This window comes from Hippocampus guttulatus, chromosome 21, assembly GCF_054856545.1.
Source record: "Hippocampus guttulatus isolate MCC_2025c chromosome 21, RoL_Hgut_1.0, whole genome shotgun sequence".
Classification (NCBI taxonomy): domain Eukaryota; kingdom Metazoa; phylum Chordata; class Actinopteri; order Syngnathiformes; family Syngnathidae; genus Hippocampus; species Hippocampus guttulatus.
The window spans coordinates 3462977-3478923 of record NC_141281.1 but is presented as its reverse complement, the minus strand read 5'-3'; the positions used below and the strand labels follow the sequence as shown (position 1 = coordinate 3478923).

At 45.0% G+C, this 15947-nt stretch overlaps 1 protein-coding gene across 3 annotated transcripts in view; it reads left to right on the top strand.

Annotated features, from left to right (window-relative positions):
* ctnnd2a (catenin (cadherin-associated protein), delta 2a) overlaps positions 1-15947 on the top strand; it is a 114658-nt gene that overhangs the window by 48904 nt on the left and 49807 nt on the right. For all 3 annotated transcript variants that reach the window (XM_086102124.1, XM_086102126.1, XM_086102123.1), the window contains exons 6-11: positions 902-1074; positions 4244-4298; positions 4679-4895; positions 5254-5368; positions 5871-6003; positions 8538-8711. In XM_086102124.1, the coding sequence (XP_085958250.1) occupies positions 902-1074; positions 4244-4298; positions 4679-4895; positions 5254-5368; positions 5871-6003; positions 8538-8711 (867 nt within the window). The remainder of the gene's footprint in view (positions 1-901; positions 1075-4243; positions 4299-4678; positions 4896-5253; positions 5369-5870; positions 6004-8537; positions 8712-15947) is intronic.

Sequence of the window (15947 nt, the reverse complement as noted above, 5' to 3'; positions counted from 1 at the left end):
CACAATATTAGGCACCCGTCCAATCTCCTCGCTATGGTGAACATTTTTGACGAAGATAATAAAGCTTATGAAATCTTGGAACTAGCCCGCGTGATACAGCGCACCACATACTAATCAGGCGCCGCCTTATTGCCGCATCGATCGCTGTCAATCCAAACTAAGCATGACTTTCTTTCCGAAAGCATTTCATTCGATCTGTTTCGTCTCGCTAAGTAGGTCATACAGGTGTGCTGTCGCGAATGTTCATATACCGGTCGTGTCAGCCTCAGAAATATAAAGCGGAATATGTCGTGGATTGATTCATGCATTTAGTTGAGCGTTGGTGGTCTGAAGAACGCCATCTCATAATTGAGACGACCCAGCAGCCCGAGGCAGGAAGGCAGTCAAAGTCGCTTCCAAAAGTTGCTGATTCCTCGCCAGCGTATAACATCCACGCTTTGTGAAAAAGGGTTCAATTGGAGGTTTTGTTCACGTCGATGATACAAGGTAACTTTCGACACGGTTCGGGGAGGAAACATATCAAGTTGTTCCGTCTGTTCTAACTTCTTCTTTGCAGCCTTCCTCCTCCTCCTCCTCCTCCCATGTTCTCTGTTCCTCTGTTTCTCTTTCCCTCTGCTAATAAATTATGTATGCCATCTCCAACTCACGGAGTGCTGCACTGCTGCACTATCTGCTCTAAATTGTGCTTTCTCTCTCTCTCCCTCTCTCTCTCTCTCGCTCTCTCTCTCGCTTCCCCGGTTCACTCTTTGCCTCTCAATCACTCCCCTTCATCCCCCGCTAGCTGTTTGAATCCCTCCCTGGTCTTCCTCACCCTTTTCTCTCCTCACATGCACGCGTACATGCACGCCGGCATGACAAAGTCTCAACCCCTCATCCAACCGACTGCCGTCTCTGTCCGTAGGACCTGCGCTCCTCTCCCAGAGTTCCTTGCAGCTCAACTCCACCCCGGAGGCTTCGCTCCAGTACTCTGCCAGCTACCATAGCAACCAGACCCTCGCCCTTAGCGACAGCATCTCCGCAGCATCTCCTCAGCGCAGCGGGCAGGTTGGGGGAGCCGTGCACAGCTATAACCAGGTAGGATGCGCTGAAGACGCTGACGGCGAAAACAACACGACTTGCTTGCCTTTAACAGATGGGTCACTTTGTTTCAGTCGTTACAACACTTGATGGATTTGTTTGAAGGCCTCGCCGGTACTTTTCACCGCAAGTTTGTCTCATCGCACATAGCAAACTCGCCGGGCTTTTATTTCCATATCAAACGGCGGCACGCGCTTATCCCGTAATGCGGTGATGGAGGGGTTCAGCCCCCGCCTTGCAAAGTTTTCAAACATGGTAAAAGCTGTTATTAAGGAGACAGGTAATAAGATGCTCACCCACACACAATTAAGAGCAATCAAAAGCACTCCAGCGAGCCTTGAGTTTATGAGGACCTGAGAAATAAAGCCGCGGTAGAATCCACCTCATAATCACAGCAGTGCGTTAATGAAGAGTAATGCGGTACGTCAGGATTTCCGAGGTGATGCATTATTGCCATAAACGTGCTCATTTGCCCACGAGGGGCCTCACAAACAGACGCTCGCAAGCCTGCCCTCATTAATCGGCGCCGTGTTTTTGAAGATATCGGGGCCTTTGTTTTTCACGACGCGATCATTAAGTTTCGGGGGTTTTACTGTCTGAAGACGATTTCATATTATTAATTGTCATATTTGATATTTGTGCCAAGGCAGTCCTCCGCCTTTCTTTCTTCACCTCCTCCCCCTCATCCTCTTGGCTCACCATTGCTGTGTGTGTGTGTGTGTGTGTGTGTGTGTGTGTGTGTGTGTGTGTGTGGCTTTCGATGTCATCGCCTCTCATGTTTTAGCCTTGTCAGTGTAATTGGGCCAGAGCTGTCAGGGAGGGTCATGAATTGACTTTTTCACAAGCTACTGCTGCAGCTCGACGCGCAGGTGCGGCCCGCAGGCATGCACGCTGCATGTGATTGGCGTGTGCTTGCAGTCGGTGTTTCCCTCGGCAGAGCCGAACCAAGCGCTATGGTGTTCTTTTTTTTTTTTTTTTAATGTGTGTACACAAGCACATTTCAAGTTTGAAGAAGGTGCCGTTTAAGGACGATTTGGTGGGAAATCGAACGGAGCGGCATGTCGGTGCTCTTCTGCAGGGTATTTATAACCCTGAGAGGCTTTGCTTTAATAATACATGGCGATGTGGCACCTCGACTACTCCAGTGTTTTAGTGGCAGAAGTAGCACTGCAAAGGTGACAACCGACGCTCTGTTTCGCTCATCGTTTATTTGCCTTCTTCGTGACTCGTCAATCTGTCCTAATGCTGCCGTTAACTTGGGCAACTTCCCTAAATCACGATCAGGCATCTTGGGTCCAGCATCTCATTTTGGTTCGCTCATCATGGACCCAAGATGCTTATTCCTCGGGTGCATACTGATGAAGACGTTTCTGACTTGAAATATGCCCTTTTAATGAGTTACCCCTCCATACATTTTTAATTAGAGGTTTATGTTCAGGGGTTCTATTCGGGGGATAAAACAATATTAAAAGAAAAATGAAATGCTGTGCATGCTTCACATAATGTGTACTTATATCCCAATTCTGCTCGAATAAACAATATTGATAATACAATTTGGAATAGGCAAAAAAAAATCATGAGGTTGTTTAGATGAGAGTTTGTAATTTATTCATGAAGGTTACATGGAAAATGAGGTGATTTCAGCAAATTATAATGAGCAGCTGAGGAAGCTGTTAAAACGAAATGATAATTAGGTGGAGTCCAACTCACTGAAGCTGAGACACCGAGAGGCGTTCATTTGTCGATTGAACTTGTTTGAGTTGCCGTCATTGAAGTCACAGGCTGATCAAGATTCGAAGATGACGTAAGTTCCAGAGCTGCAATTGAAACCCTCACAATTTTGAACTCCTCTGTCAGCAATGTGAGCCACTTTGTCTGGTTTGATTTGTGTCGCATTTTTTTTTTTGCTGGTGTATTATTATAAAAGATCAATGTTGTCAAACCAAAAATGGTTTGAACATAATTCCAACAATTCTGAACTATAAGAAAGAAGAAGAAAAAAACTGCATTAGAAACCTGCCCAGCGAGTCAATTCCCCTCAAATTCAACATGTATGAAGTTCTGGACTGATTTTTTATTTTTGTATTTATTTATTTATTTGAGTTTTGCAAGCCAAAGGGAAATAATGCCAGTGCCCCAAAGTGACTTGGGAACCGCGCGCTTGCAACATGGTCTATTATAGCCGCTCGGGTGGGTAATAATGTCTCTGGATCACCTTTACGGCCCTAATTATCAACATAAGGCGATGGGGCTCAGCTGAGGAGCACTGGCATATGTCCTCTCCCTCCCACCGCCTCGCGTCAAGTCTAAAGCAGCAAGTTTTGTCATTCCAAAGACAATAAACAGTTTAACTTTAATGGGTCATTATTATCGGGACCTGGTCGTTTTATTTTAAGACTCTTATGATCCATATCTGACCATAAAGAATGGGGACATGCCCGTGGGATACATTCCAACCATGCATTTGTAGTTTTTAAATGAGATGGGCCCGAAGGAAAACATTTGTTCTCTCATTGTAAAGCGTTACTGTGTACTACGAAACCCGACTACGTTTTTGTGGGGAAACGGCTCACGATAGACCTCACGGATAGCATTTTGTCTTGGCTTTCGTGAGCTTCACAGTCGCTGAGCCAAGCTGCAGCTCATCTTTTTCGATTTCGATTAAAAAAACACAGGATTGTGTATTATTTAACATCAGGGGAGTTGACTCACATCTTTATTGAGCTTTGAAGGCTGAAATTGCGAGCGACAGGGTTCATGTGACGATACATGATATTTAAGATGTGAATTCACAAAGCCTTTGTAGTTGTCTCCTCTACTTTGAGTAGGTGCTACAACAAGGCTTAATGAGAGATTATTTCGGTCAGCGCAGTTTCTCTGCGTTCGTCGTCTGATTCCAAGAGTCTGTTTGAATGCCCCCCTAGCCCCCCCGTGTTCTGCAGGGATTTCATTACGTTCTTTTCGAGGTTCATGCAGGCCTCCTTGCTCAAAGATGTGACTGAAGTCATTGTGCATAAGTTTTTTTTTTAATGCGTCCTACTCTTTATCTCTCTTATTCCCCTTTCATTCACTCTGCATTTCCCCCATACCGCTCCGTTGCCTCCCCAACCCTCACTCCGTAATGATTCATCCTTCTTCCTCTGTGTTTCTTACCCCCCTCCCCCAGGTGACTTCGAGCCGTGCAGCCCAGCAGCAACAATCGCAAAGTGGGGCAGGGTCGGGTAAGTGTTCAGCTCTCCCCGTCCTGTTTTTCTGGCCACTGGTCAGTTAGCCATCGCTTTTTATCATATTAATAAATCAAGCTGACATTGCATGACAGTTTGCTGAGCGGCTGCAATTTGATGTCCCTGACAGTTATGCACGCCACCTTTGATTAAAAAAAAAAAAAGGTTAAAATTTCTGCAACCTGTAAGATTGTGGGATTGATTTTTCGATACTCAGCAGAAGAGGTTGCCACGATACACCGCAGGTGTCCAAAACTTTCTTTGTCTTTAGAATTGGTGAAGCAGCACGTGGTTCAGGTTACACATTAATTTTGACCATGCAAACTAGATGCGCTCAACTTGGAATCTCTGTTATTTGTGTTCCTTTTGTCCCGTAGGCATCTACTACTCGAGCTCCACTTTACCTGCCCAGCGAGTCAATTCCCCTCTGTGTGGTGGGGGAGGGGGTTCGGGCCCAGGGTCCCCCAATAAACTCCAACGCCTGGGATCGGCGTCTGATTCTCTGGGGTACTCCACCACTCAACGGCTGCCTTCCTCCTCCTCGTCTTCTCCCAGCAAACAGTGTCCTGCTAATCGCCTGGCTAAGTCATTCAGGTACACGGGTGACTGTGATGCTCATCCCGATGTTGATGAATTGCTTTTCATACTGAGGATGAGAAGGAAGGCGGGCGGACAGAATTCGGCATTGCAAAACATCATTCTTCCAGATGACGAGAGGAGGGACGATAAGAAATCATTCAATGTGAAAGTCGTATAGGTTGCAGTACAAAATACAACGTGTCCCTTTAGTGTGCTTTAATTCGTATCGAGTTTCCCAAACTTTGGGACAATAACTAAAAAGGTCGGCACACAAACATCCTTCTTATTTATTAGGTTCCCACCCTTCCTTTAAAAATTCGTCAACCACGTTGCAATTGATTTTGCAGGTGAATGATGTTTGCTTGTCCTCTAGCACCAACGTTGCCGTGACGACAGGGGGTGGCGGAGGTTCTCCCTTGAGGTTGGCCTCTCCACCCACATCCAGTGGCACCGGGGGAGGGGCCGGCTCATCATCCCCCCTTCACCAGGTAAGACCCTCCTCGGACACACCGTGGCTGTCACTCTCATATCATGTCAAAGATTGAAAAATATTGCTCAGCTACAAATTGAGCATTATTATTTTGGGAGGAGCAGTTTTTTTTTTTTTTTTTTTAAAGTACTGTTGTTATCCTCGTCAGAGTTTGCCTTTGTCTGAATTTGGAAAAGTCTGTTTACACATGTGCCAATAGGAAACGTTTGTGTGGCACCGGCCGAGTTCTGTCATGCTAAGTGCTTTCAAGTGATTTGCACAAAGTGACACTTACCATCCATGAAGCCACTTTGGGCAACTTTACCTTGTGTAAATTGAAATAAAGGTGAGCTGGTTTAGCAAATTGAAAAGTGCAGCAACCAACTGAACCAAAACACATCTACATCTTGCGGCCACCAGAGAGTGAATAAAGTAATTGCAGCGCTTGCTGCACTTCATCTTTCTCGCTCACTGAGCTTATTTCGCGCTATTTGACCGAGAACCGCTCCTTGGCTTTGCAGATGAGCTCGGGCATCGGCAGTTATGCCACTTTGTCTCCCAAACGGCTCGCAGCTCACCACGCGTCCGACCAGTACAAGATTTCCCATGAGCTCTACGCAACCGCTACACTCCAGAGGCCCGGCAGTCTAGCAGGTGAGTCAATACGCACCGGCGTCGTCATATGGTTTTGGTCGTCATTGCTTCTGCGCATCGGCCGGTGGTACGATGTCCATGTTTGAACTTCAGTTTGGTCCGCATTCAAAAACGATGGATCTGGATGGCAAACTCGATTTGCAGTCACTAATTCCTGAGTGCGTGCTCTCCGCATCATAAAACCTTTGGCATGGGAATTTTGCTCAGAATCAAGGTCGCGGTGGCTTTTTGCTTCCCGCGATTTGTTGTAACGAAGGCCTTTTCAATATTTTGCGGCGGAAATCTGGTCGCTCCGATGACGTCTACGTTGTCAACGCGTTGGTTGCAAGCAAGCGCGATTGATTTGGTCACATTTGGAGTCCACATGGAAGAGCTATCGATGTGTTTTTTGTGTTGCCGAATAGGAAAACCAACCTGTGGTAAAATCTATAAGCGTGTCAATGTTGCTTTGTTTGTGCGTGTGTGGAGGCCGAGTGGTATTTAAGCACCTGGGTTATGATGGAGCCTCTTCGTTGCATATCAGTGGTCCACTCAGCCATTCTTAGAAAGGTCAAGTGCTGCGTTTAAGTCGATTGAATTAAATGATCTGTGAATGACACCGCCGGCGTGTTGTGGTTAGTATCTTGAGATTTACTTCTAACGTGCAAAAAGTGTCGGAGTGCACTTGTGGCTGCCCTCTATAAAAGTACAACATAAATGTACAGTTGAGTGATTTAGGTGATGGGATTGGTTTCTCAATTATCTATTTTAATGACCACCCCATTTTTTTTAAAGAAAGAAAAACACATCGAAAAGCAGACAAAAACTGACAGTAACCCACCGATGCATTGTAGCCATCATGACTTGGTAACCGGTAAAAGAACGCAGAGGAGGTTGAGGAATAAAACTCCTTCCTGTGTGGCGCTAACGCTGAGAGCCAGCAATGACAGAAGTAATTGACACTTGAATGGGTTGACGTTGATTGATGTTGCCCGAGGCACAGTTGTGATCCCTTTGCATGGTCAAGTATAAAAAGCCTCGCTCTCGTTCAGAATTAACTGCCCATGAAATTTGTTGGAAGCATATACACAGGGCAGTCATGGGCGTGGGGAAGAAATTGTTGGAGCATCCTAGTTTCTTCACTTTCTTGTTCATTTTAAATACCCGCGACAGGACAAATCTACTCTAATGATGATAACACAAAAAGCTCATCAATTTAAGAGCTGATACCTTAATAACCAAAATCACTCAGTTCGCTGTGGCATTCTACTGAAAAAATAAAAAAGTGCTTTTTCAGTATTCCGTGGTTTCTTTTGTGTCTGTCAATTATGTGGTACACCCTTGCCGAGTGGTGCAAGGCATCAATCAAAAGAACCAAGAAAATGACGAAAACAAGGTAATCTAATCTTGGGGGGGGGGGGGGGGGGGGTTCTCCAGCACTATGTCACAGCTTTCAAGATTGTGTGTTGAGTTACTTACCCAAGGAATTACAAGTATTCGTCCGGCAAATATCTTTATTGTAATATTTGCTTTGAATCCTTTTCACACAACTTCGGCGCCATCGCGATCAGTGACTTAGGTGTCACGCAAAACTCACCCGAGACTGCCTTTGTGCACGTTGTTTTAGCCCAGCGAGAAAAGGAGCGTTCCCACTAAGTTCAAAGCATCAAATCGTCCAAAATGTTTGGCTAAGATGAAGAGGTGTAAATCATGGAGTCGGGCTCGTTCCTCCCACTCGGAGGCAAGAATCTCCTCAGCACGCTAACGTGACACGATAGCTCCAGTGGACCATCATTCCCTCCCGCTTTCTCTCATTCACTCTCACCCATGGCTTTCCACTGTGCGTGCGCGTGTGTTTCTGCTTCCTTAATTTAATGTGCTCTCGTTGTGGAAGGGAAGCCCCAGCCCTTGCAGTTGTCGGCCACTGTAATGAACAAATGCCTGCTGTCAATGTCTCCATCGCCCTGTGAATTTGGACCGCCTGCCAAACGCACGGCATCTCATTATTTTATTGCTGACAAACAGCAATGTGTTCAGTGGAGATTAAAAAAAAAGAAAAAAAGAAATGCAGTGACATCTTCCTCGCCTTCTCTTTTTTGTTGCCTTCTGCTCATTATCCATCATTTCCACCAGTGCTCATGTCACGACGGTGTACTTAGAGGGCCTCCTTTTGAATGCCTGCTGTTGATTACACCCTTCTCAATATGTAAATGGCTGGCCTTTGTCAGGTCTTCCACCCAAATGGGGAAAATTGGGCAGGTCTTGGAGCAAAAGGCTTTGTATACACCTCATTACATCACCCAGCTTCGCGCGCTCGTCACGGTGAGTGCCCGTTCCAATGTGAGCGTCGTCACCTCTTTTCTTACCCCCCTACCTCATTCATCCTCTTCATCACAATATGTTGGACTCCACACTCTTCAGCCCTCAAGGTCAGGATGACCCCCTGTCGTGGACCTTCTCAAATCCGTCTTCCTCCTCTGCCTCAAAATCAACCCCACATATTGACGGGCATTTTTCAGCTTTGCAACGTTTTCTTTCCTCTCTGTCCCCTCCAGGCTCCCGCGGCTCCTACAGTAGTCAGCACAGCCAGGAGCCCCTGCGACCCTTGGGGTCCCCAGAGCGCCATATCGAGCCCATATATGAAGAACGTATCTACCACAACAAGGGCCCCATGAGGAGCCTCAGCCAGAGCCAAGGGCCCGACACCGGCCCCTATCGCAACAACACCGGTAGGCCATTTTTACATTGTCCTGCTAAACTCTTCGCTCACCACCTTTCGTGTTTAGATCCAGTTTGTTCAGGTTCTGAACCGATTCGTCCGATTTTAAGTGATGATAATAGATGTAGCCGGGCCTCAGTTCGCCCGTATTAAACATGCGTTATGTGTACAGGCGACTCCGTTTATTTTCATTTCTTGACAGTCATACAAATTAGAAAACAACACGTTCCGTCAAAACATTCAACCTGAACCTTGACAAAGAATCATGTTCAAATGTCAGGGGCTTTCGAATGTAGACGTTACCCCATATTTATCATTTCGCATTGTTTTATCGGCCAACCTTGCTCTCCCAATGGATTCTTTTCACGAATGATATACGGGATTTAACTAAATCATCTGTCAGAACTCATCACCGTGAACGAGACAGCAATGTCCAAAAACAATAAGGCACATTATTGACAGTGTCCGAGCGCTATTTATATACCTGTTGTTAAATTGTAGTGGTCGTTTTTTAGTGGTACGGACCTACAGTGCATCGCGAGAGTGCCGTCAAGCTCACGTCGTCATTTCCTCAGCTGTGCTGCGTCACTCCATTGTTGCCAATGTATTTTTAATAGGGCCCCACTGCGCTTATCTCGCTTAGGGTTTAGGTACGCCGTGTTAATCCCATTAACATTATCAGCCCCACATGAAAACACCCAAGTGGTTTCGCCATGTTCACTGTTCCCCTGATGTCATTAGGCAGCCGAGCCGGAATCCCTATCATGAGCATTTGGGTCAGAACCGTGGCAATAAATTCTGCCACTCCAGACCCGCGTTGAACTTGATCAGTTTCACTTGCTCGAAGGGGATATGAGAATTGCCTTTGAGCACGCGGTCGCCGGCTTTCTGGGTACACTTTAGCATGAACGGATTATTGGCTGTGCTCTTCTTCTCATGCGCCGCGATAGGATTGTCTTCCTGAGTAGCGTTTTCATGAAATTAATGCACTTAAGAAAGAGGTTTGAGCCATTTCGCTGTGATCTCTAATTTACCGTCCCTTTTATTTGTTAGCTCAGACGATGAGTCTAAGAAAACACACCAAAGGAAATTTGCACAGAAGTTCCCAAAATCAATAGGATGCAAAGTAAAGCTTTTCATGACAACCCTTGAGCTTCACGAGTCGCCGCTCCAAAACCCCCAGCATGACAATTGTTTTCCAGACACACTTTAAAGTCAAACACGCTCCGGGGCCAACGGGCTGCTGGATCAACAACAAAGCCTCAACATTAGCGAATAAGGAAGTCATATGCGTTGAATGCGCAGCGACTACAAGAACTTCCAAATGGCATTCATATTACATAAGCGATTGCACATAATGAACTGATAAAAGAGCCCTGCTGATATGGCGACGACTAAGTCATTAGTTATGCCACGTTGGCGTTTCTTGGCAAAGACAGACTCACGTTATTAAGCTGCGATGGTTCAGTGGGATACATTTTACAAACGATCACTCGTCGTGGAAAGAAAGTGGGGCTAATTTTCTGCGAGTCCTTCAACAATTGTCAAAGTTGCATCCTTGGGGGCACCGCGTGCTGAATGGCATCAACGCGGGCTCCCATTTATGATGTGCTCCTCGATTTTAAGTGGCAAGATGCATCAGGGAGTATGCCTGCGCCAACCAGTAAGAGAGATTTTTCAAAAGGTGGCCTTTGAACAGGCTGCTGAATAAAAAATATCAACAATAATATTAATAGTAATTAAATGATGTGGAAAACAACTGTAAATAGCACTGCGATTTATCCATTTTGTATTTATATTGCACTTAATTGAACGGTGTTTGTTTGTTTTTTCTTCTTTCTTCTTTCTGCCTACATTCTTGCTGCTGGAGGTTGTAAATTTCCCCAGTGTGGGACAAATAAAGGATATCTTATCTTTTGCAAATGTGATGATAAATCAAGGTTGCAACTGAATACGATGACGTTGTTGATTGTAGCGGGGCAACTGCAGTGCGACACGTTACGACCGCTCCCCATATCTTGGGTTCAATTAGAGCCTCAACCTCTCCGTGCTGTTAAGGCGTCTTTAACCACTGAGCCTAATGAATGATCTATAACCAATATCGTTGTTGCGTTCCAAGACAGTTCCAGAGTCATGTTGGGTTCTGTATTGAAGCGGCAGAGGCGTTGACTGAACATGGTTCCAATTTGAGCGGTCCTCTCCCGCCAATCTATTATTATGTATGTATGTGTGTGTGTGTGTGTGTTGGGGGGGGGCATTGTTTCAGTGTTCACTCACGGATTAAAGCAGGCCAAGGCCCCAGAGGAGCTCAGGTTCACATGGCCTATTTCAAGAGATTATTCCTGCATGGGCAAAACATCTCTTTCTTTCACATATGGTTTCCTTTGTCGCAATATCAGTATGGCTTCTGCTCTGCGCTTTCTTTTCTTCTTTTCTCTGTCTCAGAAAGAGTTAAGTGAGCCCCACTGCTCAGCTTGCTACTGTTGCAGGGTCACGTTAACGTGATGCAAATTGTTCTCGAAAGCGGGTTGTCTTTGTTGCTTGCGGTTCCGGGCAAGGCGGCTTTCCCTTGATTTCAAGCAGCGCCGTCTTGATGCTCCCGCTGTTTACGTTCCTTTTGTTGTCTCGCAGACCTCATTAGCTGCTCCGCGTGAAAGTCAGTCATTTGTCCATTAATTTTCATCCCGAAAAAGGTGTTCAAAAAGAATGCAATTGAAATAGTCACCAGGACTCTTTTATTGCCTTCAAATGCATGAAAGTATCACATAAATGTGTTTACTGCATCGAGGCTTTTTGACTTTGTCCGCAACCTCTATTTAAACCACATTAAAAAAGAAAGCAATTTCTTTCAATCATTAAATACGCTGGTGGAAACTTTAACCTCTATATTGTTTGGGTCTGTTTCGACCCCATTGTAATATCAGCTTATGAAACAATATTTAGTTCCAAAACTGAAATCATAAACACACTGTCACATCAATAAATTCTAATTTTAAAAACAACAGCTCACTGACAGCTGGCATGTCCCGATATGTAAGCCATGCATTCGACACAATTCAGTTGAAAGTTTTAGCCGTTGTTAAATATTGAATCCAGCTTCTTTCTTTCGAAAGAAAAGGCTCTCCTTTCTCAAGAGTACTTTGAAACAGTCATTCATGCCTTCGTCACATCCCGGCTGGATTAGTGGAATGCACTTAACTCTGCAGTCAGGCAATCCTCCATTAAGTGTCTCCAGTGGGTCCAGAATGCTGCTGCTCGCCTCTTGACTGGTACTCGTGCGAGGGAAAACTAACATCAGAGGAAGGTTAAATGTGAAGGGAATTTTAGAGTTTGACACCTTTTGCTATAGAAGCTCACTGAGCTGAAGTCTCACAACCTTTGTCCATGGTTTGACGTTCAGATTTTGCGAACTCTTAAGGCACATAAATTCAGACTTTTTTCTTTCAACCCCATCAAGGAGGCTTCAGATTTGCATCCGCATATCAGCAATTTGCTCTGGCTGTCGAATGTGCTCTGTTTGGGCCGTAATCAGCTACTAAAACTTTGTGGGAGGGAGACAAAAAAGACGAGAAGGATAAGAGAGCAAGGACAAGCTCATCAACAGAGGAGGAGGGGGGGGGTGCTTGAGGGGGTGATAAAGATGGAGACAGTTTGGGGGGGGAAATGATGCATTTATTTGGCTTCATCTGGCCTGTAGGCAGGAGCGTTTAATGGCACCTCTTAAACGGAGAGAATGATTCCCTTCCTGGAGAGCAAGAAAGGTAACAAAAAGAGATCGTGTGCCGACATCACACTGAAACATGTTCATAACCCTAATCAGAGCCGGCTCGATTCATAAGAGAAGGATGAACCCGCTTGAGGCGGGGATCACAAAGCTGTTTTTTTTAAAAATGATTAAACAGATGAAACATACTAAAGAAATGAAAGAGGTGACTTAAACATCAGAATCTCATTTCCTATATCCCAGTAGAAGATTTGTATTGGAAGTAGTCAAGCAAAAGTGACGCCCTAAAAGCTGACACTGGTCATAACCGTTTTTTTGTTTCATTTGCCAACCAGTGTAAGGATGTGTACTTTCACATGCATGCGCTCTATCAATAGGGCATGTTGCGCAGTGCCTGCTTGGATACATTGTTGCCACCATGTGTTTTAAAATTCCATAATTCTGGGATACTTGCATGATTAGTCACAGATCATTTGTGTTGAAGGTTTGACAGTATCGTTGTATCTTGTGAGCGTCGTTTGTGTATTGTTTCCCCATCCTGGCAAATGCATTTTAATTTGAGAATGGGCTAAAGTGCAAGAGCTTAACAGCCTTTAGCCAAAGCAGCTCCCCAGTCACTTTTGTGTCAGTCTCCCGGCCAGCTGTGATTAGATGTGCTTGGCCTAGATCAATTTCTGCTTGGCCGTTGATCCTGTTGGTTTATTGATAGACCCTCTGTCGTTTAAATAACAGTAAAAAGTCAGTCTGGAAAAGCACTCATAGATTTCCTCCCTTCCGTAAAAGGTCTGGCTCGGTATCGATGTTTGTGCAACTTTGATATGTGCTCTCTGGGTGATTGGTGATAAGAGCTTGGAAGCTAAGCGACCTTTTTAGCAATTCCAATGACCGTGATTTGTTGTCATGTGTGAGAGTTTGGGAAAGACAGTTTTATTTGTATGGGCTCAAAAAAAAAATACTGCAAATGCTGATTTTTTTTTTTTTTTTTTTTTTAGCCCCACCTTTACTTTTTTTCCCTTCACTTACCAAAGGTGGACATTCCAAAAAAGAAGACCTTTTTAATCAAATAAGTTGACCAATATTCAGCGATCGCTTTTGCTTCCGACAGGTTGACTGTACTTTGCACAACCCCTTGCGACTACTAAACATGCGTCATCACGTTTCGAAAGTGCATTACATCAAATGAACCGCTCCTACTATTCCACGCCATTGACAGCATGTTGAATACACACACACAGACAAACCATAACATTACGACGTACACTTTTGTCCTTCCTCTCCAATTAAACTTGCCTCATCCAGACAAGTGTCCCACGGCTGCAACACTGCAAAACACTCGATACTGTATGCGTGTGTGTGTGTGTGTGTGTGTGTGTGTCAGCCATTGCTTCTAGCTCTGGAACATCAAAAGCTATGTGTTGGCCTGGAGCTGCTCCTAGGGATTAAACTAGGGAGAAAGTAATCCTCCCTCTCCTCCATATCCAAGCACGTGTGTCGGTGTGTACGGCTCCATGTGTGTTCACCTATAGCTGATGTGGCCAAGGTTAGATCTGCATGACCTCAATGCACTGCTCGCAAAAATGCCCCATGGGCGTACATTTTTCGACCATGTCAATCACCTTGATATTTAGAAGTTGGCTGGCTCTGGTGTGTGTGTGTGTGTGTGTGTGTGTGTGTGTGTGTGTGTGTGTGTGTGTGTGTGTGTGTGTGTGTGTGTGTGTGTGTGTGTGCGCAAGAGAGAGAGAGAGACAGAGAGAGAGTAGGGGTGGGGGGGGGTTGTGTAATCGTGCTGAGCGTTGAAGCGTGTCGAGAGAAAGGACATGTCCTCGGCTCTGATCACATAGTCTTCTACAACTACAGTAGGAGCGGCACGATGGAGAGACAGAGGGTGATTGGGTAGAAAGGCTGAGAAAAACATGGGATGAATGGATGATGAAGAGAGAATGACTGGCAAAAAAAAAAAAAACGGAAGCGTAGAGGGAGTTTAGAAAAGAGCGAAGGCTGGGGATTGAAAGGCATGAGGCGGGGAAGAGAGAGAGATGGATGGGTTGAAGATAGAGAGGGATGGATCTGGAGGGAGGTGAGAAATAAAGAAAGAAGAGAAAAGGGCAATAAAGCCATGAAGGAAAATACAGTGACAGAGACAGAGGAGGAGAAAAAGCAACGGAGGCAGAGATGAAAGTGAGGAGGAGGATGGATGCCGAAAGAGGAGTGGTTTGATTCCCTTCTACTTCTCTACTGTATTCCGCCAATCTCCTACTTCTTCATGCAACTCTTTCTTGCTTGAAGCTCACTGGCGCCTACGCTAGCTATCTAATCGTGTTGGAATAACTCCGGATATTTTGCTTTCAAATACATTTGGCGCTCATCTGCGAGCTACTGTATTTCTTTACGTAACACCAAACGGAGGGGAAACAAACACGCCAGTGGGATGAATGCGAAGGGTTGACATATTGTCTTTTTGTAATTGGTTACTTACATGACACGGAGGTGTAGCCTTTTGCATTTCACTGGTTCAGAAGTAAGTCAGGTGTGCTTTTTTTAGAAGCGTCACAGTAATTCGATTGGCATACATGTGACTGCAAGCAGATGTTGACGTGTTCAGCAAAAGCAAAGAAAATCGTATTTCTGACATCTTATTGCTTCTCAGATTGCCCAAGTCGCTTTGGTCCCACTGAAATCTGTTGTATTCGCCTCGTCCGCCTGGCTAGCATTAAGCTAGTGTGTCCCTTTCGTTTGCTGGTAAGGACAATGTGAGAAATCACCGTTAAGTTCGTGTCATTGTATTTTTTTTTTTTCAATAAAGTGAACAACGGCTCTTTTTTTATGTTTCGAAAATGAAATAAAATAGATTGAAACAAAGAGAATGAAAGATAAATAGTTCTCGTTTTGTTAAATAGCTGGTCAGCCTGGAAGAAATTGAAAAGCCACATTTTAAAGTGAGAGTGAAGGTATTGTACTTATTCATTTCTTCTGCTACAGTAAACCAACTTTCAACAGATGTATGTTCTTTGCAAAGGTCAAGATGCGTCATTCTAATAGATGCAATGACAAGTATGCATCTTTAAACATGCCCCCCTTGCTGATTTCCTTCAGGCTGCACGGCCTGCAAAGGTCAAGTCATCAGCCGGAAAGCACCGCTACCAGGACAAATGACACATTCGCAAATCTGTTTCAATAAGGAAAAAAAAGGGGGGGGGGTGATGGAGAGAGAAGATTGAGTGTACGAGAAAATGTAACGTGAAGGAGCCCATGGGCTTTTCAATCATTTCATCCTACTTTTGAAACCAAATCAAAGTAAAACTACAGCACGGTATTGCCAGAAAATGAGTTTGCTGGTCATTTTGACGCTTTTCCTTTCATCTCGCTTGCCCTCCCACCCATTTCTCCCGCTTGGAGATTTGTCCTATTTCATTGTCAAGTCCCTGGGAGGGTGCGGTCTCACTTGCACGCTAGTGGTGTTAGCCTAAAGCCCCGGCTACTAATGAGACGTTCAGGAAGAAGGACGCCACACCGGGACGATTT